The sequence below is a fragment of the Tenebrio molitor genome, chromosome 1 (genome assembly GCF_963966145.1).
Source record: "Tenebrio molitor chromosome 1, icTenMoli1.1, whole genome shotgun sequence".
NCBI classification, from domain to species: domain Eukaryota; kingdom Metazoa; phylum Arthropoda; class Insecta; order Coleoptera; family Tenebrionidae; genus Tenebrio; species Tenebrio molitor.
In genome coordinates, this window is record NC_091046.1 from 16,584,344 (window position 1) to 16,610,338 (window position 25,995).

The 25,995-nt window shown below is 34.5% G+C and overlaps 2 protein-coding genes and 1 long non-coding RNA gene across 5 annotated transcripts in view; 1 reads left to right on the forward strand and 2 right to left on the reverse strand.

Moving 5' to 3' along the window:
* SPoCk (secretory pathway calcium atpase) overlaps positions 1 to 23,975 on the reverse strand; it is a 39,062-nt gene extending 15,087 nt beyond the window's left edge. Inside the window, exon 1 of the mRNA XM_069036330.1 lies at positions 23,662 to 23,975. Within this exon, the coding sequence (XP_068892431.1) occupies positions 23,662 to 23,784 (123 nt within the window). The 5' untranslated portion in view covers positions 23,785 to 23,975. The remainder of the gene's footprint in view (positions 1 to 23,661) is intronic.
* LOC138122228 (uncharacterized) lies at positions 8,634 to 23,592 on the reverse strand. Its single transcript, XR_011156383.1, has 2 exons — positions 23,253 to 23,592; positions 8,634 to 14,077 (listed from the first exon to the last, which is right to left on the reverse strand). It is a non-coding gene; the product is annotated as an uncharacterized lncRNA (long non-coding RNA).
* Positions 23,976 to 24,024: 49 nt separating the features above from the next.
* LOC138122202 (ATM interactor) lies at positions 24,025 to 25,696 on the forward strand. Of its 3 annotated transcripts, none has more exons than XM_069036389.1 (2): positions 24,025 to 24,171; positions 24,245 to 25,696. In XM_069036389.1, the coding sequence occupies exon 2, from the start codon at positions 24,258 to 24,260 to the stop codon at positions 25,515 to 25,517; it is 1,260 nt and encodes a 419-aa protein (XP_068892490.1). In that variant the 5' UTR covers positions 24,025 to 24,171; positions 24,245 to 24,257; the 3' UTR covers positions 25,518 to 25,696. The 3 variants fall into 3 exon arrangements, with proteins under 3 accessions (XP_068892490.1, XP_068892489.1, XP_068892491.1); XM_069036388.1 differs by having other exon boundaries at positions 24,040 to 24,184; XM_069036390.1 differs by having other exon boundaries at positions 24,077 to 24,190.
* Positions 25,697 to 25,995: the final 299 nt, after the last annotated feature.

The window sequence follows — 25,995 nt, forward strand, 5'->3', positions numbered from 1 at the left end:
GATTTTGTTTAATTTTGAGACGTTGCCAAACGTATCTCCCGATTACCTAACAGTTTGTTGTAAGTTGAACGGTGCAATGCAAGTTCTGGTTAACACGATGGTTAAATTTAACGGTGGTTATCTAACCTAGACATTTAACCGAAACTGGTGCAAACGGCTATAAAGCTTTAAAGGTTGCTTAGGTAACAACAAATTCACCTACACTTTGAACAATGACAAATACACATTTATACACAATTTATAACAAATATACATGGCAACGAAACAACAACAATTGACCATTTCTATATCAACGATTAATGACATAGATTACTTCGGAAAAGGTATTTCAATTTACTTTTTTTGTTATAATTTTCAGATTGTAGTGCAGGTAAAGAACGATCAAATTAATTTGTAATCGAGTTATCCATGAATCCGAAGTCGTATGTCGTTACTTGATCTCCACGTTCCAATAAATACAGCTTGAAACACAGGTTAGATCTCGACATATCGTCGCAAAAGACATACGGATGACTCGATTACAAATTAATTTGATCGCTCGATATAATAAAAAATAGCGTATGATACATGTTTATAAAGGTCTTTAAAAAAGCACCCGCTACGCGTCCTGCTCTTAAACTCGTCGCGCGTGCTTTTTAAAGGCTTCCTTATATAAACTTGTATCATAATATACTATTATGAAATACGAATCGTTCCGATAAAACTTAGTTTTTTGTACATTTTTGTTTTGACTTTAAACTGTATTATCTCGAAAACTGTCAACGTCACTGTCACACTTTGATTGAGAATTTTAACCTTCATCCAAATACGACGGGAAAAAAGTGCCATTTTAAAAACCTGTTGGTGACGTCATACTATGAAAATAAAAAACCGATCGATAAGTGACAATGTGAAATGCTTAAAAAAATAAGACCTGACCTGTTCCAAGGATTTTTAAAAAATTCAACAGTTTCGATTTTATCGAATTAGTTCCAAACATTACGCTGGCAGTGTACTGTTGCGAGCAAAAAAAGTGGGACATCAACGTCATTGTCTTGACTTTTAATGTGAAATAACCCTTACCTGATTCTAACCCTACTTTGAATTGATTAATGTTGTCATTAAGTATTGTAGGTTGTAGGGAATGATTGTAAGTAAGCACGTAGTGAATATTTATTTAATGCAAAGTTCCAATCAAAATCTACCTTTATCAAAAGAAGAGGGCACTTGGAAAAGGAAAATAGGAGTATAAAATAAATTTTTAAATTGTCAGCTGGAATAGTGTCAAAAAATGACAATAAAGGTTGAACTACATCGAATTTTTCAAAACTGACAGAAATTTGATGTCCCACTTTTTTTGCCCGCAATAGTACGTAAAGTCGACTCAAGTTGCAAAAAACCACTTGCCATTTGCAACGGCATTTTTTCAATATTTTTAAACCAAGTAAAGGCACAAAAAGGCCAGAAAATCATAGTTTGGATTGAATATTTTCCATATAAGTACAGTTTTAAAGTAATTTCAAACGCCTAATGCCATAAAATTGCTGTTGCAAATCCAAATTGGTTTTTTGCAACTTGAGTCAACGTTATATGTATACACAACTTACTTCTTGGATTGAGTTCTTGCTACAAAAACTAAATTTCTGATAGCAATCAAACATTTTTCTCAATTATAAGCAATCGATTTAGCCACACACCAACCACTACTACTACTGTAAGAATGTGTATTAATAGCAATACATTTATTTGCTTAAAATTATACTACAGGTGGGATAAGCAAAAGAAAATTGTGAACAATTCTCCTATTACGAGTTACTAATTACTTTAATTATTTTATATAAAAATTCTGTAACGACAAAAAACTTGAACGTTCTAAAAAGCAATAATTACATTACATTATTACTAATGGCATTTTTGCTCTATTCCTTTTTATAAAATCTGTCATCAATGCTAATAAAATTAATTAACTTCACCTGGGATAATTACTATCCGTTAACTCTCTAGTGTAAAATTTCCAAAATGCGCTTTGTAAGTTTGTTTTGGGAGAAGTTTTAATTGAGCTTAAACAATGGATATATCGTACTCGATAGAGTATGTGTATCAAATATACAAAGAGCAAAAACATAAAATTTGTAAACATGAACATGTGAAGTATTTTTAAATAAAAGTATAGGTAGGTACAGTTAGTTGCAAAAAAATCGGAAAACGAAAATTTTCCTAATGTAAATTTGATTTTGTCCATTTGTCAATTATTATTTGTCTACTTGACAATTACCTACCTATCAAATAATTTTAAAAAATGTCATTGAATTTTGACGTTAATTCTAACCTATCTCTCGTAAGAAAGTTTCACACTATGGGAAAATTGTAAAAGTGTCAATTTTATTTTGACAGTTCCCGTTTTTTTTGCAACCAACTGTACTATTGAATTCATGAAAAACTAGTAAGTACAGCAAAATTTTGTTGGAGTAAATTGGGCTACATTAAAGTGTCAAATATAAGTGTCTGTCATTATGACAGTTCGAATTTAGCAATGCTCAATCCAACGTCAAACGTATTTAGGTTATCTACTTGACATGTTAGACATTAGTATACTCCGTACGCTGATAGATTGCACGTTTTTAAATTCTAGTTCCAAAACATAACGCTGTGAAAAATACTAAATTCTCCATCTCAATTGTTTCACGTTATGTAGAAAACCATTGCAGCCTTGCAGATTAATTCCCGCCACACTTGTTTCTGTGTCTGTCTTCTGTCAAAAAACGTGCAGTATAACCAGTTAACATAAAGTACATTTTTGAAAAGTTGACATAACTACGACGTTTGCTGTCGAATTCATGAAAAACTAGTAGGTACAGCAAAATTTTGTTGGAGTAAATGGGGCTACATGAAAATGTCAAATATAAACATCTGATGTTATTACGACAATTCGAATTTAGCAATATTCAATCCAACGTCAAACGTATTTAGGTTATCTACTTGACATGTTGGACATTAGTAACCAGTTAACATAAAGTACGTAGAAACGTTACAGTACAACATTTTTGAAAAGTTGCATAACTACGACGTTTTGCTGTTCTAGTTTTTCATGGATTCGATAGTACCTAATTAAAGCATGTAAATTTGCGTATACAGGGTTATTCTAAATGATTGTAGTCGAAGTAGGCCATGCCCATGTTATTACATTTTTGCCGCTTTCATGTGAACTGTCAGTTTTGTCGCTGTCACTGTTACTTTTTAGGTGAAAAGTACGGTGATGAGGTTTTTATTTATTTTTGTTAAATTAACGATTGAATCCAGAAATTTTTAGTTGTTTTGCACCCAATTTAACTCCCGTGTGTCTCACTTATTCACATCATTTCGATGTTTTTTTTTATGTGGAGCGGCAACCATAAATTTTACATTCAATTTTCACGCCTACTTCGACTACAATCATTTAGAATAACCCTGTAGTAACTTTCAAACATATAAAAGTAGATCAAAGCTGCCAACCATATAAAGCAGAAAATACCTACTCTACTAAACGGAATTTTTCTCTAGTGTATGGACACTAATGAACTCTATTTTAAATATAATTTATCTACGAGTAAAATATCGGGTGTTTATTTCATTTTCCAGTCAAAGTCGGCGATGAAGAGTCGATTGTGAACGCACCACTCGTGTAAAAACACAAACAACGCAAAAACTGAGGTAAGATTTAAACAGCCGATGTGTTCACAATCGACTCTTCAACGCCAACTTTGACCGGAAATTTAAAACTTCTGTTATTTGTGTAACAAAAAATAATAGTGTATTTACCAATTAATACTACTCTTTCTACTAGCTTAAGTAGGTACCTTTATCTTCAAGCGGTCGAAAATTGCATCTTTGTGTATCTCTATAGAAACGGTTGAAGTGGTTTTTTTTTTGAAGCGGACTAGAAATACTTCAAGTCTTAGGAGTAGAAGTGTCTACAGGCGGCTTGACCGAGTCAAATGTAAGGTCATTGGAAGCATTTGTTACGATTTATTTATCAATTACAATTATCAATTGCACGAAATATTTAATAATCAAATTATCCTTATTAAAAAAACACTTCTAAAAAAGCGAAATAACGAAATTATTACCCAATATTTAACCGGTTTCACTATGGTGTAACATGAGTCGCCCGTGTGCATGGATGTCAGATGTCAAAATCAAAAATAGCAACATGGACGTTCAGTGTTAAAAAGTAAACAGTTGTAAGTAGTAAACGTTTGCTATTCACATTTTGATGATTTTTGTTATATTTTACGAATAACTGAAGTATGTCCGATGCCATTGAAATGCATTGCACGCCTCCAGAATTTGACGCAAATCATTTATTCTTATTTAAAAAATAATTATACAATAATAAATATAAGATCACAAACACATGCAATTTCTACAAAATCAATGTTAAAATGTTAAAACTGATTTGTATAAGCAACTATTGAGTAGCCAGTGCGTGCTGCTAGAAATAACCGGCAACTTTTTCAGTGACTAAACTATTCAGTTGCTTAAACAAAAGTTGCTCGCGCACTAGTAACTTTTGTTGCCGCCAATGTCGCGGTAAATGAACCAGGTTTGTTCTAACGTAGCGCCGCGCACCCGGCGATTATTTAGTTGCTTTTTCTACAAAATCCCTGTGTTAAAACTGATCTGTATGAGCAACTATTAAGTTGCCAGTGAGCGGTGCTCGTTCTTTTCGGTGACTAAACTATTTAGTTGCCCATAACAAAAGTTGCTAGTGCGCGGCAGCCCTTAGACACATCATACTTAATAGAGCATACCTATTTTTGTCAAAAAATCTTTGAAAAAGTGAGCGACGTTTTGATTTTTGAAGTGAAGACTTCTTTAGGCGCACCACATACATTTTATTCCCGCACAGTGAATTAGTTTCATGCAACACGCTAAAATCGTTCGCAGCAAGCTAAAAACTCGGGAGTCGAGTTTAGTCATTATGTTGCTAAATTTAAGTGACCTCAGTGCACAGCTGCAGGAGTACCTAGCCATATAAAAACGATAAAGACACGACAAATATTGTAAGTTCACAGATGGATGTAGGATTTAGTAGGTAATTTTCAATTAGGTATATGGCTTCAACAATTCATCTATTGGAAAAATTTGTGTAGCAAAATGTGAAGCGGAAAATGGACAAATTATCATAACACAGGGTATTTATAAATGATTGTCTGGTCCCGCTTACTATGAAAACTTGTGTTCTGTTCAATACAATAAACCATCGTCAAGAAAATAAAGCTAAAATAAAACTTAAACATCAAAACCTAACCTCACAAATTTTGCCAGTCTGTTTACCTCTAAAAGCGGACGTATTTGCAGTTTCCATTGAAAAATATAGACTTTTGGATTTACCTAAATATGTACTTAATATGAATTATTATTTATGCCTTGTTCCTGATTCCTCCAGGTACTATTATCGATAATAATATTATTTTTTGTTCGACACTGTCAGAATTTTCTCCTGTGTGAACGGATTTTGATAAATGTCACAACTTGTCAAAACGAAACGTCAAGCTAATTTTAAAGATTTAAAGCCATTTGGAGCCTTTAAGGGCCTCGTCGAATAAAAAACGTATTCAACTCGTTCGTGTGTAAATTGGCTCTTTTTTGGCACTCGTGGGCCTTTAAGACGCTCGTTTCACTCGCGTTTAATAATGGCCCACTTGTGAGAAAAAAAGGCCCAATTTACATACGAACTCATTAAATAAACTACTATTATATAATATATATGTAATAAACTACTATTATATAATATATGTATTACTTAAAATCAATTACGAGCGTCATAGAAGTTCTCACTTCTGTCGTGCGGTCTTAAGCACACACTTTTTTTTTGTGAAAATGGTGAATCGCACAATGCTGAGTTTACCGATACGGTAAACGGTAAGGAAGCTTTAAGCAATGCGGCTGAAGCGTGTTGTTAGTTGTAAATAGAACCATTTCCACAATGGGAAATTCCAGATTCGCGTACATTTACGATGACGGTTCATCGGCTACGTAATTATGGGAAGTTTAGTTCTCCAATTCAAGATTTGAGACGTCCAAGAAGTGACCGCATTCTGGAAATTCAACCTCAGGTTCTGCAAGCCATTCAACCAGATCCAAATTTGAACATATAAGAAGACTTGGTTTACATGTACGAGTAGGTATTTCCACATTTTTTGTTTATTCCACTTTGCAAGAACAAGGATTACATCCTTACCACATTCAACATGCTTATGCTAGCAGCTCGCAGAATAGAAGAAAAATGAATCGGTTGTTCTGGACTCTTTTTGGGGTACCTCGGTTAAAATACAAACTCCTTTAGGGCGAAGGATTTCAATATGTTTTCGAAGAAAAAAGAGCAAAATACGGTTCAATTAAACGATCTCCGACTATTCTTGAAAACCGTATTCATGTGGTCATAATCATAAATGTGGAAGTACGAGTACCTAAAGAAGTCTTCGTACACAAAATTGGCTTTTCTTCACTGGCGTACTAGCAGTCATTTCTTGTGCATTTCAGATCTTGAGTTGGAGAATTAAATTTCTTATAATAACATATCTGTTGAACAGACACCATAAATGTATGCGAATAAGTAAATAAGTAAATGAGCACATACCAAAACACCATTTTAGTAAACTCGGAATTTTCAGAAAAATGAAAATAAACAACTGTTTTTACTCACAAATTGAACACAAAAGACCTTCATTTAGCGCGATTATTTTAACACCGATAACATAGTAAAAAAATTACGCACAAAAGTCTAGTTTTTATCGTCACAATGCATATGTAAACTTCGTCCAGTCAGAGATTGGGAGATTTTAAATTGTATTAAATTAACCCAACACTACAAAATGGACTAAAATACATTAATTACAGCATAATTCCAGGGCAAAAATGTTACTGCTTGAAGGATATACCGGGTGATCAAGAAGGACTGTTTAAGTTGGCAGTACAATTAAGAAAATTTTTTAATTCGGTTATTTATAACACTGCAACTGGATATGTTTTGTTGGTTTATTTGACAAATATCTGATGTAGGTATATCATTAACAACGACAAGCCACCAACAACCGGAAGTTACTCCTGTTATACGATTTAAAATACGATCCAGTGTTACCAACTTAAACAGTCCTTCTTGATCACCCCGTATTTCAAATTTTACGTGCGCTAGCTATAATACATTCATTTTAGTTTTAGACCAGAGTAGGCTATTTTAATTTTTTTAAATGTTGGTATCGGGGCTATGTCAAAATAACAAAATCAAAATTGTTCGAACTGCCAGTGTCAAATTTGACATTATTATTAAGTATTAAGGTAAATTAGTTTTAAATTTGTGCAATATTTACATTTATCACTAAATACACACATTAATGAGTCCTCGAAACTAAAGTCCATTCAATAAACATCTGGACTGTCAAAATCAAAATTGCAGTTGTTAGGTTGGTTAAATCAATAGTTATTTACATATTGCCCGGTTGTTATCTATGATTTTTAAATTTTTCAAACTATTCATTTGTTTAAATTGACATTGTCAAATAAATTGCAAAATTATTGAAGTGTTTTTTGTAAAAGGGTTAAAATGGAAAGTTCAAAACGAACTAGGGTGGTTCTATTAGCGCGAGAGAAGAGGACCATAAGAAATTATTATGAAGAACAAACAAAAAAGTGATAATAACGGGAAGAAATTACAAATTTGTGCCAAAGCCGCTCCAGTATTGTTAACTAAGAATTGGTGTTCGTTCTTGTGATTCACAAATCAAAATTTTGGAGAGATAAGTGTTAATCAAGTGTTAAATAATTTTCTTCTGAATAAATGAAACAGATTAGTTTATTTTGGATGATTTTGGTTGTTGTTTAATTTGTTACCTGTTTTCAGTTTGTCGCGTGTTTTTTATAAACTTTATAAAATTGCTCTCATTCATTTAGAAATGCAGCATTTCGCTTCAAGTGTTCGAAGCAATGAATGAATCAAAACATTTTTAGTTCAATGATTAAAAATGAAAACATAACCTAAATATATTTTGTAACTAGATTTTGATGCCAGTACACTCTAGCAAAATTTTTTTATATCCAAGTACATACAGTCAAAACAAGCATTTTATTTAAAATTTAATTTTGACAGTCCAGGAGTTTTTTGAATTTACTATATGTAGTTAATTAGAAAATGGTAATGCTTGGCTACATGGTCATGAATTTTGAGAAGAAAGGGTAACCTCAAATCTTATACATGATGTATATTGTCATTCAGCCACAGTCTTACCATACAACTCGCCAAATTTCCATAGCCTACTCTGGTCTAAAACAAAAGTGAATGTACTCCTTTCTCTACGTAGAATTTAGTGACTTTTATGTCAACCAATCATTTTTTTTGAAGTGAGACTTTTTATGGGAGGGTGTTGAAATTCTGATCGGCAACCTTTTTGTGTGACGAAAAGTGGTGGGGGTAAACACTATCGGATCGAGTGTCTCGCACAACGGCTGCGCCAATATTTCCATCTCACTTAAATGTAAGTTAATCTGTTTGACATGATACAAACATCCCTTAAAATTGTGTATACTTCTGTCTTTGTCACACTCACGGCATTTATCGATAATGTCCTCTCTTTAATTTGGAGGCTTAAAAATGAACAATGAGTTACGCATTTCGATATTGTTTAGTGTTATCGTTGTTTATAATTTATTTTCTTCATTAAAATATACAATTTTGTTGTGAATATGCTATTTAAAAGTGATTGATGAATAATAACAATGTTTCCCTGTAATACAAAAGTTTCACTTCTATCGTGCGTCTTATTTACGACACATTCTGTTTTTTTCTACGATTGTGCAAAAAGTGAGTGTTCATTGCATTGTTTTTAGTGGAAAAAGTGCCTCTTAATTGCACTAGTGCAATAAAGTCTTTATTTCACGCATCTGTCAATAGTCTGTCTACGATCGTGGAAAAAATGAGTGTTTATTGCATTTTTTACACACGACGCACAGGACTGAACTGTTGTTTATCGTCCAAATGAATTATAAATGAAATTGTTTGCTCCGATTTGCACGGGTGGTTAATATTTCTACATGGACACCCTGTATATAAGATACAGTGTGTCGCACTTAAGATGAAGACAATCTTGATATTTTCGGTATCCTGTCGAGTAGAAATGTGAATTTTTGCATTGTCCTAGAACTTTATGAGTTGCACATTTTGAAGAACTCAAATCAAATATTGTAAGTGATAAACCCAGCCGACTCTTGCAAATAGAGTAGTGATTTTCAGTAGGTATTGTTACAATTTAAAAAAATGCAAGTATTCTCAATGATTGGATCATCGCGCGCACGACTCGTAGCGAGTCCGTTTTCCGCCAAAAATAATAAAAACCCGAATTGAGAGGGGCGAAACTATAAAAGACAGGAGAGAGTGCGGGCGAGGGCTTTTGTCTTGGGTCTTTGTTGGAGGTCAAATCGGTGCAGGACTGTGAAAGGGGCTGAAACGGGAGTGGTTTAACGGCGAGAAAAGGGTGTGGAGACGTCGAGGGTCCGAAGAGGGTGAGGCTGGAAGAAGAGTCCAGCAAGGCAGGAAGACCAAACCCAGGCGCCGAGGAGCGGATTTACGTATTCCCGACGGAAGGTTCGCGAAGAACCAAACGCCGGAGTGCGGAGTCAAATTCCACGCCCGGATTTCATCGTCCACCGTGGGCCCGAGGAAGTCTCCGAGGAACGTCAAGGTCTCCAGAGACGTCGACCGCCCCGTGCCGATCAAGGCCAAGGTGATAGAAAAAAATTTAGTATTCGGGAAGCCGGCGCGTCGTTTCAGGCAGAACGTTTTTTTTTGTTCGGATTTGAGTTATCGGTCTACTGGTGACCTCGTCTGCAAACGGCCGGTCAGAGCGATAACAGTTTTTTTTTTTTTGTAAGAGTTCTTGTTATTTTATTTCTTTATCTTTTGTGTAAGAGAATTTTAAAAACGCAACAGAAAAACTACCTCTTCCACCCCAAACATGTGGCTCATAAATTATGTTCTGAAAGGTCCTCGACTCGGGGGTGATTTTTAAGAGTTCCACAGGCGAGACAGAGGCAGTGTCGCTTGGCAGCTGCGACCGACGGGCTGTCCAAGGTACGAGTACGAGAGTGACGGCAGGTGAATAATTGTGGCCCGGGAGTGGTGTAGTGAATTAGGCTAGTGATAGCCGGTAATAGAGATACAGTTACCAGGTGTGTCGGTAACTGGGTGATAGCAGGTTTGGGCAACCTGGGCTATAAATCAGTATCTTAATGCGTAAAACCTCCCTATACCGTGGTATGATTCCTGAGCACCTGATGTCCGGGTGGGGCACCTTTGGCTCATGACACGGCTAGGCCGTTGACCGGGCGCGTCTCGTAGAGACGGCTGGTGGTGGCAACCAAATGCACCGATCATACGTTGCTGGTCAAAAGGTTATGAGGTCATCTCGGTCCCCAGGTACTGAGGGGGCATCGTAACGTATGGAAGTGGGCTGTAGGCTCATACCCTGGCCGTGGCGGTCTTCCTCTATGGAGGCTGCGGGCGGGCTGTGCACCCCAAACTGCACACGGGGCTATTACAGGTGCTACTAGAACATCCAACGCAACCCCGGAATGTAGCGCTCTGAAGACGACGCCCGTGGTTCGAGCCCCTCATCATGATAGAAGCTAGTGGGAGGAATCCCCCGGGTGAGTCACTATATGACCTTGATTCGCAACAGATGTGTCAGGTGTTTGTACCGTCCCATTGAGCAAACCCGAGTCCGGACCTGTGCTTTACCGATTGAATGACTGAATGAGGTGGAGGTGAGTCCGATTGTAGGTTATCGTATGACTGTAGCTGAGATTGTCTAATTTAATGTGTACCGATGAGTCTGATCTATTAATTATCAAATATTAAGGGATAACGCCCTTGAGCAAAAACCAAGTCTTACATTTGTGTCCTCGTCCGCCGCGCGACTTCCTTTTCGATTTTGAATTTAGCTTTTTTTTTGGGAAACGAGGTGAAGCCCGAGGGTACGGTTCCGCCGATCGGGGGCGGATCGAGGACGATATCGGGCTTCGCTTTCGGTTCCCTCCCCCCTTTTTTTTTTATTTAGTTTTTGAATGCAATTTACTTTTCGAGTTTTTCTTTTTTTTTATCGCGGCGAGGGCACAACCCTTCTTTTTTGTACATAATTATTGAGTGTGAGAAACGTTTTTGTTGTCAAATAATCAGATTTGTACGTGTGCAGGACTGAGTGAAAATATAATCATTTCGTTTAAACCACTCGGAGTTTTCTTTCTTCCGGTTATCACCACCCACTCCCACATTTAGGTTGTACTCCCGAGCAGTCTCCAGTGCATCTCTACTAGTGTTGGGCATAATCGATATATTTCCATAATCGAATTAATCGAAATAATCGCTTTGTATAATCGAATGATCATTCGGATTGTCCGATTATGAATGATCCGCATGCGCAGTTGCTTTGAATAACGAGTGATATTCGGATGGACGATTATGAATGATACCAAGGCGGTCTCATGATACGCAAATTTCAATTTTCACATCAAGTTCTTTTTTGGAATCTTAGTGAAGTAAACGAAACTACCCTTACTAATGCGGGAAGAAATTAAATCACTAGATTAAAACAATGAGAACCAAATGACAGAACCACCGAATGAATATCTCGTAATAGAGTGGTCGGGTCGAGTCGTATCGAGTGATCGGGTCGAGTCGTATCGAGTGATCATTCGTTTTACCATCCAGTTCTCGACTTCTCGAAACATTCTAACGAATTATTTTAACGAATGATAATCGAAGAGCATAATCGAATGATCGATTATTCGGCTATAATCGATATATTTCGATTATATCATTCATAATCGCCCAACACTAATCTCTACCCGAAGTCTGTAAAGTCGGCCACACACACAGAGGGAAGAATGTGCAGTTAAAAGTGTACACGCTTGTCCTAAGTTAAACCCGTACTCTCTGTGAGTACACACACACTACTGCTTCCCTGTCAGTTGTGCAGCAAACCTTCTTGTGATGGTGACCAAAAAGGAAATTTGTCTGATAACAGTGGCGTGCCCCAGTATTGTATTCACGAGACATATTTCGTAAATCAGACAAAATACGGCCGCCACTGAATTTTAACCAAAGCGTGCAGCGACTTGTCGCCACACACAGTAAAGTCGGTCTTACACCAAGGCAACAATTGGCAACATGTTGCCTACAACATTTTTTAGTAATGTTGCCGGTCATTACTAAAAAATGTTGCAGGCAACATGTTGCCAATTGTTGCCTTGGTGTAAGGCCGCCTTTAGTAATCCCCGCGCGGGTTTGAATGTGCACGCCAAAAATCAAGACAGTTTTGATTCCAACTGACTTGAATGCGCGTGCCACATTCTTCTCCACACACAGGGAGTTTTAACTGTACCCCGTGGCGTGTGCATTCAAGTTTTGACTCTTCCCTCTGTGTGTGTGGCCCCCAATAAATCGTTATTTTGGGAAAATTTCACCATAAGGGAAAATAAATAACGTAAGTGCTAATTCACAATGGACATAAGACATAAGAAATACATAAGAGATACCTAAGAATAATTTGTAAATTTGGGCAATTGGAAAATAGTTTATGTGTCTAAATAACTCGAATATGATTCTTCATGCCTTTTTGTACACAACAATAATGTTCACTGAGATCACTTCTCATAAGTTACGTAAAAATTAATAGTATATTCACTGCATGTATCAGGAATTTCTTATGCCTTATGTCAAGCTTATGTCCATTGTGAATAAGCACTAACAGTATGTATTAATTGTGTCAATTTCACTGGAATAAAGAATAAATAAAGTGGGTACAGGTTGCAAAGACACACTTGTCACTTGCAACAGCACTTTTATGGCATTAGTCATTTGAAATTACTTTAAAACTGTACTTATATGGAAAATATTCAATCCAAACTATGATTTTCTGGTCCCTTTGTGCCTTTATTTGATTCAGAAATATTGAAAAAATGCTGTTGCAAATGACAAGTGTGTCTTTGCAACCTGTACCCACTTTAGTAGTTTATTTAACGAGTTTGTGTGTAAATTGGGCCTTTTTTGGCATGAGTGGGCCAGTTTAAAACGCGAGTGAAACGAGCGTTTTAAAGGCTCACGAGTGCCAAAAAAGGCCCAATTTACACACTAACGAGTTGAATAACACGTTTTTTTTGTTCGACGAGCCCCTCAAAGGTCAAATCGCTTAAAATCTTTAAAATTAGCTTGACATTTCGTTTTGACAAGTTGTGATATTTATCAAAATCCGTTCACACAGGAGAAAATTCTCAAATTCTGACAGTGTCGAACACAAAAAATAATTACTGCCATTTTTATTTGTTTTTAACAAGTTATTTCATTTCCAGGGCACTTCATTCAAAACTGAAAATTAAAATTTGCACTGCGAGTGGACTTCTGGCAATATTATTTAAAAAATCAAAATGTAAAATATGGACTAAAAGTCGGTATGTGAGGTCAAAATTAGGTTCTGAACCAGGCGCGGCTCGTGGTGAAATAAAGCGGATGTTCTGCAAATTTATTAATTTGTTTACAGTAAAGCCGAATTAGCCGAATGTTAGTTATAAGAACATTGAATCCTAATTTAAAATTATTACCGCTTATATCGGAATTTATTATAAATTCGAGTCTGTGTCGTAGATCAAACATATTTCTTATACATTTTTTGTTAATTTCAGCTATATTTTACGATTATTGGCACTAGCCTCGGTCGCATTTAAATAATAATCGACGCCCTATTCCGAAAATTTTAACACAATCAGCACGTTTTTACACCGAATGAATACACGCTACTGTCACAACCGAGCGAAATTACTCCATGAACTGATGCCTTTGCAGCTCAGTTTCTCGTTCAATCCAACTAATGAATTGTAGACGTGTTGAAATTAAAATTAGAATGTATAACAAAAATTTTTGGGAGTTCTGCAGCTCTGCAGCACTTAAACACCAGCCGCCCCTGTATCTGAACAACTTCTCCTTATAACTTCTTTTGATATGCGAAATATCAAGAATGTGCTTTATTTGCGAGCCCGCAGGTGGCTGGGTTACTTATCTCAAAAGATGCACCTGAAAGGTATAAGGGAGAATAAAACTTCTGGAAACGTAAATAAGATGATGAAGAGAAGTTAGAAAAGTCAAATACAAACAAGCTTGTATATGGTCAACTCGGTTGCTATTTTCTTTGTTCCAATTTCTAAAATAGGATTTTGTGGTAAATATACTTGGTGTTACCAGTAAAAACTATTTTTTTTTTTAATAAAATTAATGTAAGCACTTCAAACAAATGACAAATGTGGCAGTTTATTAAATTATGCCGCATGTTTTCAGAAATGTTGTTTTCCATAATAATCGCTATCAGTAATGCAAATTTAGTATCTTTCTTGAGTTATAGCGTTTTTTGCACCAGACAAAATGATTACTTTCTTGTCCCAAGCAGAATAATTTAATGTTAAAAATAAAAATCAAACTTGAAAACTGTGGACAAATCAACACATTAATTAATACATATTTATAAAATGCAAAAAATTAATTTCGAACTGTCAAAAATTCCTTGAACTATTTAATAAGCAAATGAGCACAGCTTAACCACACTATTCTATGTAAGTTGTTTACGATAGAATCAAGGTTTATAATTTTTTCCGATTAACAATAAAAACATTATTGTAATTAATTTATTTTTCAAATAATATTGTTTGTTCATTAAATCTTTTTAATTCAATAAAGGAAAAATTTAAGTTTAAATTAAAAATATGTGGATGCTAAAACAAGAAATAGTGACATTTTTTTAATGTTTCGCAATTTTTCAAAATTCAAATAAAATGACATTTATTTTTTGAGCTACAATTTTTTTTTACTTGCTTTTAGTCTTCTACGTTGTCCCACAACCTCGTAGGTAAAATTTCCGCACATTTTAAAAATACACCCCGTTTATCATATATGTATTATAAAACGTACACCGATGCGGTTTCCTTGTTTTAAAGCATATTTCCTATAGGTTACTTCGTATTGGCGTATATTTTATAAAATATGATATACACGGTGTATACATGGTGTCCCAAAAGTACCGCCTTTCCTTGAAGGTACGTCATTTGGGGATGTGGTAGAGTGCTGGAAAAATATTTTTAAAAAATCCTGACCCTCTATTTAGGAAATATGTATACGCAATTTTAAAATGTAAAAAAGGCAACGCTGTAACCTGAGAATTACATTTACCTAGAAATACGGAATATCATTGTATTATTGAATACCTAGGCAATCATTTTGATGAGCTTGAGAGGTAACACAACAATCAAACACTTCAACAATAACAGATTTTTTTTTTTTTAATTTTGCCCATATGATATTGAATTTTTTAAAGTATTTTTCAGTATTCCATAACACTTCTAGATGACGCACCTTCAAGGAAAGGCGGTACTTTTGGGACATTCTGTATACACGGTATATACACGGTGTAAAATGTGCCGAAATTTTATCTACGAGGTTGTGGGACAACGTAGAAGACTAAAAGCAATTAAAAAAAATTGTAGCTCAAAAAATAATTGTATACGTACAGTGCGTTCGTAAAGTTCGGAATAAATTCGATAAAATTGTAAGTATTAATTTCTGAGAAAAATGCTCGAAGAGGTCAACTTTGTTTTTAAAAAGTGCATGTTGCACAGTACGTTATTTAAGTTGACAGCTTGTGGTCTCCTAATAATGACGTCATCAATAATTTTTTTTAATGACAACCTCAATTTTTTCATCTTTTTCTGGTAGACCTTCTTAGTACTTAAACGACTAATGAAAAAATTGATACCTTACATAACAATTTTTTTGAGAAAATGACAAATTTTACTTAAAAAATTTAACTTAATTTTAATGTAAAAACTAGCTGACCCGGCGAACTTCGTACCGCCTCAGAGTCAATAAATGTTGTGTTAACTTATTATGTGAATTAAATTATTTTTTTTTATTAAGATAAAATGAATAATTAAAATGAATTGAAATTTAACGATTTAATGCATACACAAATTTAATACAGTTGGTTGCAAAAAAAAACGAGAAACGAAAATTTGGTTTTGTCCATTTGTCAATTAATTGTCTACTCGACAATACCTATCAAATAATTTCTAAAAATGTCTGAATTTTTACTCTAATTCTAACCTATCTCTCGTAAGAAGGTTTCACACTATGAAAAAATTGTAAAAATGTGTCAATTTTATTCTGACAGTTCCCGTTTTTTTTTGCAACCAACTGTACCTTAATTTAAAGCTAAGCACTACGCCCTCCGACGGAGATTATTCATTCGTATTCACGACACGTGATGTGCAATTTCTGCACGGATGTTGGCCTTTAGGTCTTGTAGGGTCCTTAGATGGTTGATTTAAAAAAAAACCCATAAACAAAATCGCAAGGGGCCAAATCTGGCGAGCGAGTTCTCTACTACAAATTGCCCCTTATTGAAGTGAAACTCCAGTTCTTCGTCTTGTCGCACTCCCGGTTTGTCTGAACGTAGTGACCCATGTAACAATTGATTTCTGGTTCGGGACACGACCCAACATTGAAGCGATTTCGGAAGGGTTGCGATCACAGAATATCAGTTTGAAAAGTAGACCTCGACGGCAAACGCAGGGTCTCCATCTCCACTCTTCCAACCATGGAGGTAGTATTAACAGGAGGGAGCATTCCCTATAGCCCTATACCGTCAATGCTTTAGATGCGGTATCAGTCGGCCACTCTCTGGTACATACCACTTTATGACTCTTCTCAAACTACGCGCAAGCGTTAGTGACACTGCTGACCCTCTGCTTGGATCTTTCCACTTGGTACGCTCTGCATTTAGTACCACTTTATGGCAGTACGCATTTACGCGGAATTTCCGCTTTTTTCAAATAGTGCTCCCTCCTGTTAATACTACCTCCATGCTTCCAACTAAGGTACTAGACCAACACACTACGTATAGAGGTACCGCCATTCCATTCCTCGCGAGAGTGGATTGTAAGATAAAGATATCAAATGCAAATTTCACAAGTGAAATAAGGAAGACAATAGTTTTGGGGATTTTTTTAATGAAATAATGGCATTACTACAATGTCAAAAATATGTTAGGTTATGTCGCCTATTATTAATCAAAAATTTTTAACTGAAATGTTTTACTGGTTGCAGATATCTTTTTCATTAAAATTTACAAAAACACCACTAATAAAACCCAAACAAGTTACCAAATTTTTAATCGTTTAAAAATACAATATCAAAATATATTTTGAACTGCTCTTCTCATTCCCATACTTTTATGTAGATACTTACACAGCAGATTTGTAGTTCACGGTTGGAGCACGAACTCACAGACAGTCTCAATTTTTTTAGCCACTGTTCTCTCCGTACTCTGCTTTTGCCTTCTAATATTAAATTGCTTGTTACTGTATATAAGTATATGTAACGAGTGTCTTACCGTTTGGAACATAAAACAATTTAAATCTATTTTTTCTAGAACTTGAACAGCCGCTAACACAACACTTGTTACTGACCATGTTAAAGTATTAAAATAAACGCAAGTAACTGAACCAAGTTAAAAGATGTAACGAGAACAAAGAAATAAATGACAACACTTAAACACAAACGAAAACTGTAACGAAATAATAAGTTAGATGAATCTTGAACGAGGATTATTAAATATGCAGCAGAATAATGACACTAGTTTTTGTCAAATTACGTCAAATCATTTTTAGATTGTGTTTTTTTTATCTCCAGTTTGAGTAGATTGTGCGACAAGGACAGACAAAAAAAATCACTGATGGCGGTACCTCTATACGTAGTGTGTTGATCTAGTTACCTTACTTCCAACGCATGATGGCAGCTGACAGAGATAGGGAACAAATCTTTAAAACCACGGGATCACGGCTTCCGAATGAGACCACTCCCGCCCCATTACAGTCTGAATGGCACGCATTTCAAAAAAGGAAGTTATGTTGTCGCACCCTGTACAATGCAAAAGTACTTAGGTAAGAGTAATACGTGTTGATCACCATTGATCACACTTGGTGTCAAAACTCAGCTGACGTTAAATCTCAATTAAGTTCAAATTGTCAATGCGCGCACAATGACATAACCATTCAAAATGAATTTTCTTCACACATTTTTTTTCGTTAGTTATTCGATGTTCTAATAGTTATTCTGCTAATCGGGGCGGAGACAAATCCAACAATGTGTAACACAATAAAAATCATTGGTGTGAGCTCGTGACACATGTCGAGTACTTTTGAGGTTATATAAAATCACTGAATTAACTGAACGATCAAGTTATCGACCGGGGCTTAAAATTATTGAATTACTAAAATCGCTATTAAAAAATAAGGGTTGATGGTAGAAGGGTGAAAATTTAGGGTTGTATGTATTTTTTAATGCCCCACCATAAAAAAATAAAAATATATAATTTTGTCCAAAAAAATTAAAAAAAAAATTTGGGGTGGACCACCCTTATCACTTAGGGGTATAAAAAATAGATAACAACCTATTCTCAGACCTACTGAATATACATATAAAATTTCATCAAAATCGGTCAAGCCGTTTCGGAGGAGTATGATAACTAAAACTGTGACACGAGAATTTTATATATTAGATTTTAATTGACCTCAAACAAAATCAAACAAACATTTCAGGTTAACAATAAAATTTCACGCAAATGTTGACATTACCTCCCGCCAACTATTTGGCACTCACCGACACTTTGTACACTGGGTTCAATAATGTCAGGGCTTATTTGTTCCGTTTCAGTGCGAATTCTCTATCGCAAATCATTCTAAATTGTTTGGTCTTTTAAAATAAACCTTGTATTGTAAATAAATCTATTGGAAAAAAAAGGTCAAAAATTAAATTAAAATTTTTTTCATTGATCATTTAGCTAGTACGAAAGCGTACTATCGGCGCCATCGAAATGTGAACGCCAAATTTTCCTAGTGTGTGTTGTAGCATCAATCATAGGCGTGCGTTAATGTGTCAGATTTGTGACAATTTTCACAAACATAATTTGTCAACAGATTTAATTTATTTTTAAACAATATACATGCCACGACACTTGACCGATATGGGAAAAGCGAGGGCTGTTGCCAAACTCGAGGAAAATTGTAAAATTGTAATAGAAAGTTATAGGTAATGGGCCGTATGATTTCCCTTTCATTAAAGTTAAAGAACCTCGTTAAATTGTTTTGTCTCTGTCTAACATAGTGCTTGGCATATACTCTCACTTTGTCTAATCAATTATTTAGCTAATGAAAGGCTTAACGAATGGGAAATCATACGGCCCAATATGTAGAAATCTTTTCTTAACTTTCATACATATAGTACGCCACTGAACAAAGTTTTATTTAATGTAGAACAAAACAGAAGACGTTTCTATGGCACCAGAAATTCGTTCACATTTCGTTGGCGCCGATAGTACCAGGAAAATAAAAAAATGGGGGTTGTCATTTAAAAAAATTATTGATGACGTCATTATTAGGAGATGACAAGCTGTCAATATAAGCAAAGTAACTGAACGATATGCACTTTTTAAAAACAAAATTAACCCGTTAAAGGATTTTTCTCAGAAATTAATACTTACAGTTTTATCGAATTTATTGACTCCCTGATTATATGGAGTAAACCGGGTCTTTTTTCTCCTTGGGCAAAAAACCATACCCAACTCAAGCTTTTAGTCATTTTTTCCCCTTGGGCAAAAAAGCACAGCCAATTCAACCTTTTATGATACATATTTATTTCGAATTAATTTGTTTTTTTACTCGAGGTGCAGTTTGTAGCCCGAAGGCGAAGCCCGAGGGTCCTACAAAGCACCGACGGACGGTAACAATCATGCAGTCCCGAGGTGCAGATATGTACAACCGCGGCCATCCAAAAGTGAACGATAGCTTGCGAAAATGTTCGTATTTTTCGTTAGATTAAATCAGGCTGTATTCATTGGCGTTCGTGCAGCAGGCATTACTATTTTAATAATAAAGAGTTGTAATAAATATTTTTTAATAAAAATGGGGTTGAGAAGTAATTAATACATTATTAACGTAAAAGTAAACTTTAGTAAAGGAATCTTTCCAACATCTATTCGTATTGGCCTTGCAAGCCTGTTTTTTTGCCAACGCCTCTTTATATTGAAGATGCAAGTCTTATTCCAATGTAATTCTCCCGCCACAGAAGCCAACGACCAATTTTCTTCTAGCTTTGCAATAGCCCTAGCTGTCTGAATCGGAGTGAGATGTGGCATTTAAAAAAAAATAGTTTCAATAATTTTTTTAACGCTAGTGTCAAACTTTGACATTTTAGGACGCCTATGATTTAAAGTAAAAATCAAACTATTAAAAAAAACGTTCACTTTTGGATGGCCGCGATAGTACATAATTTGCACGATCCAAAAATTTTAATTGAAAAAGCCGAAAGGTTAAAAATCATTTTTAACTGTCAACATGACACTTAAATTTAGCTTGACAGTTAGTGATAATTTACAAATTTTCGGCTTTTTTCAATTAAAATCGTTGGGTCTTGTAAAAAATAGTATATGGACCTCGCAAGTGAATGATTTTTACCCTCAGTGTTTTGTAGAACCCTCGGGCTACAAACTGCACGTCGGGTAAAAATCATCCACTTCACTCCCTCGGTGCATAATATATCGTGTGTTCCAACAAAAACTCACTCGCAGTAAGCCATGACTATAGAGATAGATAGATTGGTCATGTCGATTTTAGGATCATTGGAAGTAGTTCATTTGTTACTTACAAATGTTCATCATATTGTGAGTTGTGACAGATAACCTATAAATTTACTTTAGTAGTTCATTTCACATCTAGTACTAAGACATTCAATTTTGTCATGGCTTGCTACGAGTGATTTTTTTGTGGAACACACGATACTACCGCACTACCGGGTGATGAAGAAGGAATAACAGGAATAACGACAAAATGGTAGGTTATGAGAGTAAAAATTAACGGCAAAAAGAAATCAAAGTTGGGATTCGGAATAATAATCTAAAAATTAACTAAAGGAATTCTCGAAGTGCTCCCCATTTTGCTCTAAACATTCATAAGGGTTATTTCACATTAAAAGTCAAGACAATGACGTTGATGTCCCACTTTTGTTGCCCGCAATAGTACTATTCCGGCCAAAAAATTTCGTCCACCCTTTTCTTGTCAAAATTGAGTGTAGTTTAACCTTTATTGTCATTATGATTGACGTTTACAAATTAAAATTTGAAATGTATTACTGCCACCAATAAGAACATAGACACAATTTGATTGACACATGTCAACATGTGCTGTGAGGTTATTCGTTCCTAAGGGCTGCTTTACAGCACACGTGAGTGGAATGACAGTTGTACAATTGCGGTCACGGAATCTTGGCCACAACTGACATTAACTGACAAATATGTGTGAAGTGGCCTTTATTGAATATAACCCAACTTTTGACTCGATAATGCCATTTCCCTGCTTTTTTGATGTCACAAGAAAAACTTCAAAGTGATTTTTAATAATTGTCATTTATTATAATAATGACACTAATGATTGGTTTACACAATTGTTTTTTTAGAAATGTCTGAAAAATGTTGACAAAGATTCCGTGTCCGGAATTGTACACTTCTGTGCAATAAAATCATAGAAATAAAATTAAGCACAGCAAATATTTTATAGTTTAAACGGGACATGACGAAATTCCTAGGAACAAAAATATTTTTGTAATGACGAACTAGATGGAACTTTTTTTTTGTTAGATTTTTTTACAAAACAAATAAAAATGAGACAGTTGGCAAATATTTAAATTCTCACATTATTGTCGCTGCCATAATGAATGAATTTCCAAAACGGAGTAGAACATCAATAAGCAAGCAGACGAAGCAGCACATTTTAAAGGCTTTTAACAAAATAAAAGAAATTAGAGATAATGGAAACGTAATGAAAAAGTACAAAACTGTAGAAGCAAAAGCGGTAAAAAGGTGTTGTTCACAAGACAAAAGTTACCAAATTTAGTAACTCTAGTTCGTCATTACAAAAATGAATTTACTATAGGTATTATACAAGGTCATTATAAATTATTGTAGTCCAAGTTGGCGTAAAAACTGAATGTAAAATTTATGGTGGCCGCTCCATATAAAAAATGATGAATAAGTGAATACACACCGTTCACACACAGGAGTTAAATTGGTTGCAAAACAACTCAATATTCTTAGATTCAATCGTTAATTTATAAAGAAATAAATAGAATTCACATCACCGCACTTTTCACCTAAAAAATGACACTGACAGTAACAAAAATTGACAGTTCACAGTGAGGCGGCAAAAATCTCATAACAATCATAACATGGGCATGGCTTGCTTCGATTACCAAACATTTATAATAACCCTGTATCTCTTCAAAACGAACTTTAGAATCTTGATTTTTTTTAAACAAAGCATACATTTGTTATAAAAAATTACATTCAGCACGAACGCCACTGGACACGTCCCGTTTCAATCTAGGGAAAAATTGAAAAATCGGCGTCAGCTATCGTGCAGTTTTGGGTGGCCGCGTGTGTACATAGGTACCTACTAGATTGTTTTCGAAAAAAAAAATACTGAAAAATTCACCTAACTGAAACCACGATGAAATACTGTAGAATGATTGTGTTGTATAATGTTACTGTGCGATAGTTTAAATACATAAAATGTTTCACAACAAAATTAGATAAAAATAACGTTAGGTACCCTGGATTTACTACACAATAAAAAAACGTAAAAATAAAATGACAAATTGCTACAACCAAAACTATGTTTAAATCGTAAATAAAATTACATTTCTCACTGACATCTTGTAGGTTTGTACCTTTTAAATTAATTAACAGTTTCAATTTTTATTCCTTGCATAGCATTGAATTCTTGCAAACCTAGCAGCTACCTTATTTTATGGCAGTGCATTATTCCAGGGAAATTATTATTTAAGAACCTTATTAGGTACAAGTTGATGCATTAAAAACGACGATTATCAAAAAATTTCGTTGCATAAAGTAAAAATAAAAGCATTTATGTTAAGGACATATCGTATAAGTTGTGAATCATATAAAATTACCGGTAAGGTCGGTGTAATGGTCTTATTAGAGGTAAATAGCTACATAATGCGGTACTGTATCGATCGGACGGTTCTTTCAAATTTTATATTATTTTCAAGGGAATAGTGAATTACCATTTACAGATATTAATGTCAAAAAGAACTACTAGGTTAATTAAATTAAAGAAATATTCAGTCTTACCGAGTTCGATGTCTGGTGTAAGAAATTTTCATCTAGCTCTTTACAAGAATTCTGGGATAGCTTTTCATACTTCGTATTAGACAATGATTTTTTCATACTTCAGTAGTGTACACTTACTAACTAATCTTAAATTGTGACAATTTAAGGATACTTATTACATTTTAATTTAAAACAGAAATACTGACACGAATATAACAATTTAATCGGACACACTCATAGCTGATGAGCACAACCGACATATATCTGTCAAAACTGGCAACTGTCACAATAATCGGTAATGGAAGTACGTGATCTGTCATTGGATTAAAAAACCCTCTTTGAGCGCAATTTTTAACATTCAGTTTAAGCAAACAAAAGAAAAATAAATCCCATTGCAAAAATATAAGCGGGTAATTACGAATAAACTTACCATCAATTTTATTACATTATGTGGTAAATCTGGGAAATCTAAAAAACATCTTGAAATCACAAATTTATAAACTGTTTCTGTAAAATGAATAGCTTTCTTCTGGAATGATAACAATGACTCCATTTCTGTACGTAATTACTACAGCCCTATTAAGATAAAAATTAAAAAAAAAAAGTTAAATCAGGATAAAGCAGTAGTTTCAAACATTCATATTAATTATTTGTTAATAGCCTGTACGTAAACATCACACTTTGCACTTGCTTTGCACATTATACGACAAAAAATTTAAAGAAACATTTTCAGTTTTAAAATGTAGATGATGCAACGTAAAAATGACACTAATGACAACCTAGAGAAAAGTCATGTTCGAAAATTTTAAATTGTTTATAAATATTCACTTGAAAAATTGTGGGGTAGGCGGAGATTTCGATTAGTTTTTGTAAATAATTGATGTCGAAAATTTTTTGTTATTAAAAAAAAAAACTAAAAATTTTCAAATTACAAAAAAAAGTAGGTAAATATGGTTAGAGTGAATATAACGCAAAAGTTAGGTTATACTCGTTCTCTATTAATAAATTTTCAGATTTAAAAGAAAGATGGCTTCCATTACAAGAGTGTATCCCACTATTGAAGAACTAAGTAGAATAAACAAAAACATAGGTTGTCCAGAATGTTCAGCAATATTTAACTCTGAATCAAACCTGAACTTACATTTGGCCAAAACTCACAAGAAGACGTCTCTTTTACAGGCAAACAGCACAAATAAAATTTATCACTGCCCTGTAATCAGTTGTAACTATAACAATTCAGCACACTTCAAGCAGTTGAGATTTTTGAAACAACACTACCTTAAGGTGCACTCTGAAAAAAACTTCACATGCAGTCTATGCAAACAGGGTTTCTCAACTGAATCATATCGTAATAGACACACTGAATATTGCAACATTATATTTAAATGTTGTGATTGTGATATGTTTTATACATGCTATGAGACATTGAAAACTCATTGTCGACGCAAGAGGCACAATATTCTAGAAAAGGCGGCATATAAAATGTACACAGCAAATACAGTTTTGAAAAGTCCGAAGAGTGATGAATCTCTATCTTCAAACAAAATGAGGCTGTTACTACCAAAACCATCTGAAAGTATGGGAATGATTGTGATCACAGATACATCAGAACAAAGTTGTCAAACTGAAAATCAAAATCAAAATAGTCGAGAAACACAGACACTCTTAGCAAGTCGAATACCACAATTCACTGTAGAAACACAAACTATTGGAGATTATTTTACAAGAAAGCCAGATTCTTTAAATAATCTAAAAAGTATTAGAACTCAAACAAATATTGCTGACCCAAAGAGTGTCTCGTGCAACACTTCATTCAATTTAGATGATCTAGAACTTAACATCATGAATGATGTCCAAAGAAATTCTTCTAGCACTCAAACCACAATTTACAAGGAATCTGAATACATCTACTCTGCATCAACGAGTACTCATGATTCAATCCATACAGACACTTCAGATTTATTAACAGATACATTTGATTCAAATTTCTTTAATTGTAATATGGAGACCCAAACTGATTTTATTTTTAATGATGAGTTGTTTAAATACTGTGATGACTATACAAACATGTGGACCCAGACTTGTGAAGATTTACTTTTGAGAGAAATAGGACTCAATGATACTCACACTCAAACAGTTTTGGACGACGTTCTTAAATCTGTTGAGAGTCAGACGGTCATGTCACAGGCTAGAATGTTTCCACTGAGTTGCAAAGATAATGTAACTCACATGGAAACCCAAACTGATATGCACTTGAAACAGTTACTTGAAGAAATAAATGCCTGACTATAATGAACCCACTTTTGGTTCATTTCTTTGATTTTAATAATATTCATTCCTTCACCTGAAATAATATTATCAGATTTACCAATTTTCAATTCTTTAATGAATTTGTTTCATTTCAATCTGTTGTACAAAATTTTATCTACATCTTTGTAAAAATTGACAATAAAATTTTATAACTATTTTTTGTTTTAACTGTAAGTATAGTATTGAAAACCTGACACGCACCTTTGTTTCTAGAGATTCCAGTTGTTAATCTTTAAAGAATACATTTCCTTGGTGCAAAGAAGCCATCGATTTCATTAATGTCATCGGAAACCGACTTATCGCGGAATCAGGCGATTCAAAATCAAAGAAATTCCTTTTCGAGAGGATTTCCCGTGCCATTCAACGTGGAAACGCTGCAAGCATTCGGGGCACTTTTCCAGATTCCCCAATATTATCGGAAATTTTTGTATTATAAAACAAAAATGTTTATGTA

Excerpts from the sequence above, each read along its gene's own strand:
- LOC138122202 (XM_069036389.1), top strand. The coding sequence starts at position 24,258 with ATGGCTTCCATTACAAGAGTGTATCCCACTATTGAAGAACTAAGTAGA.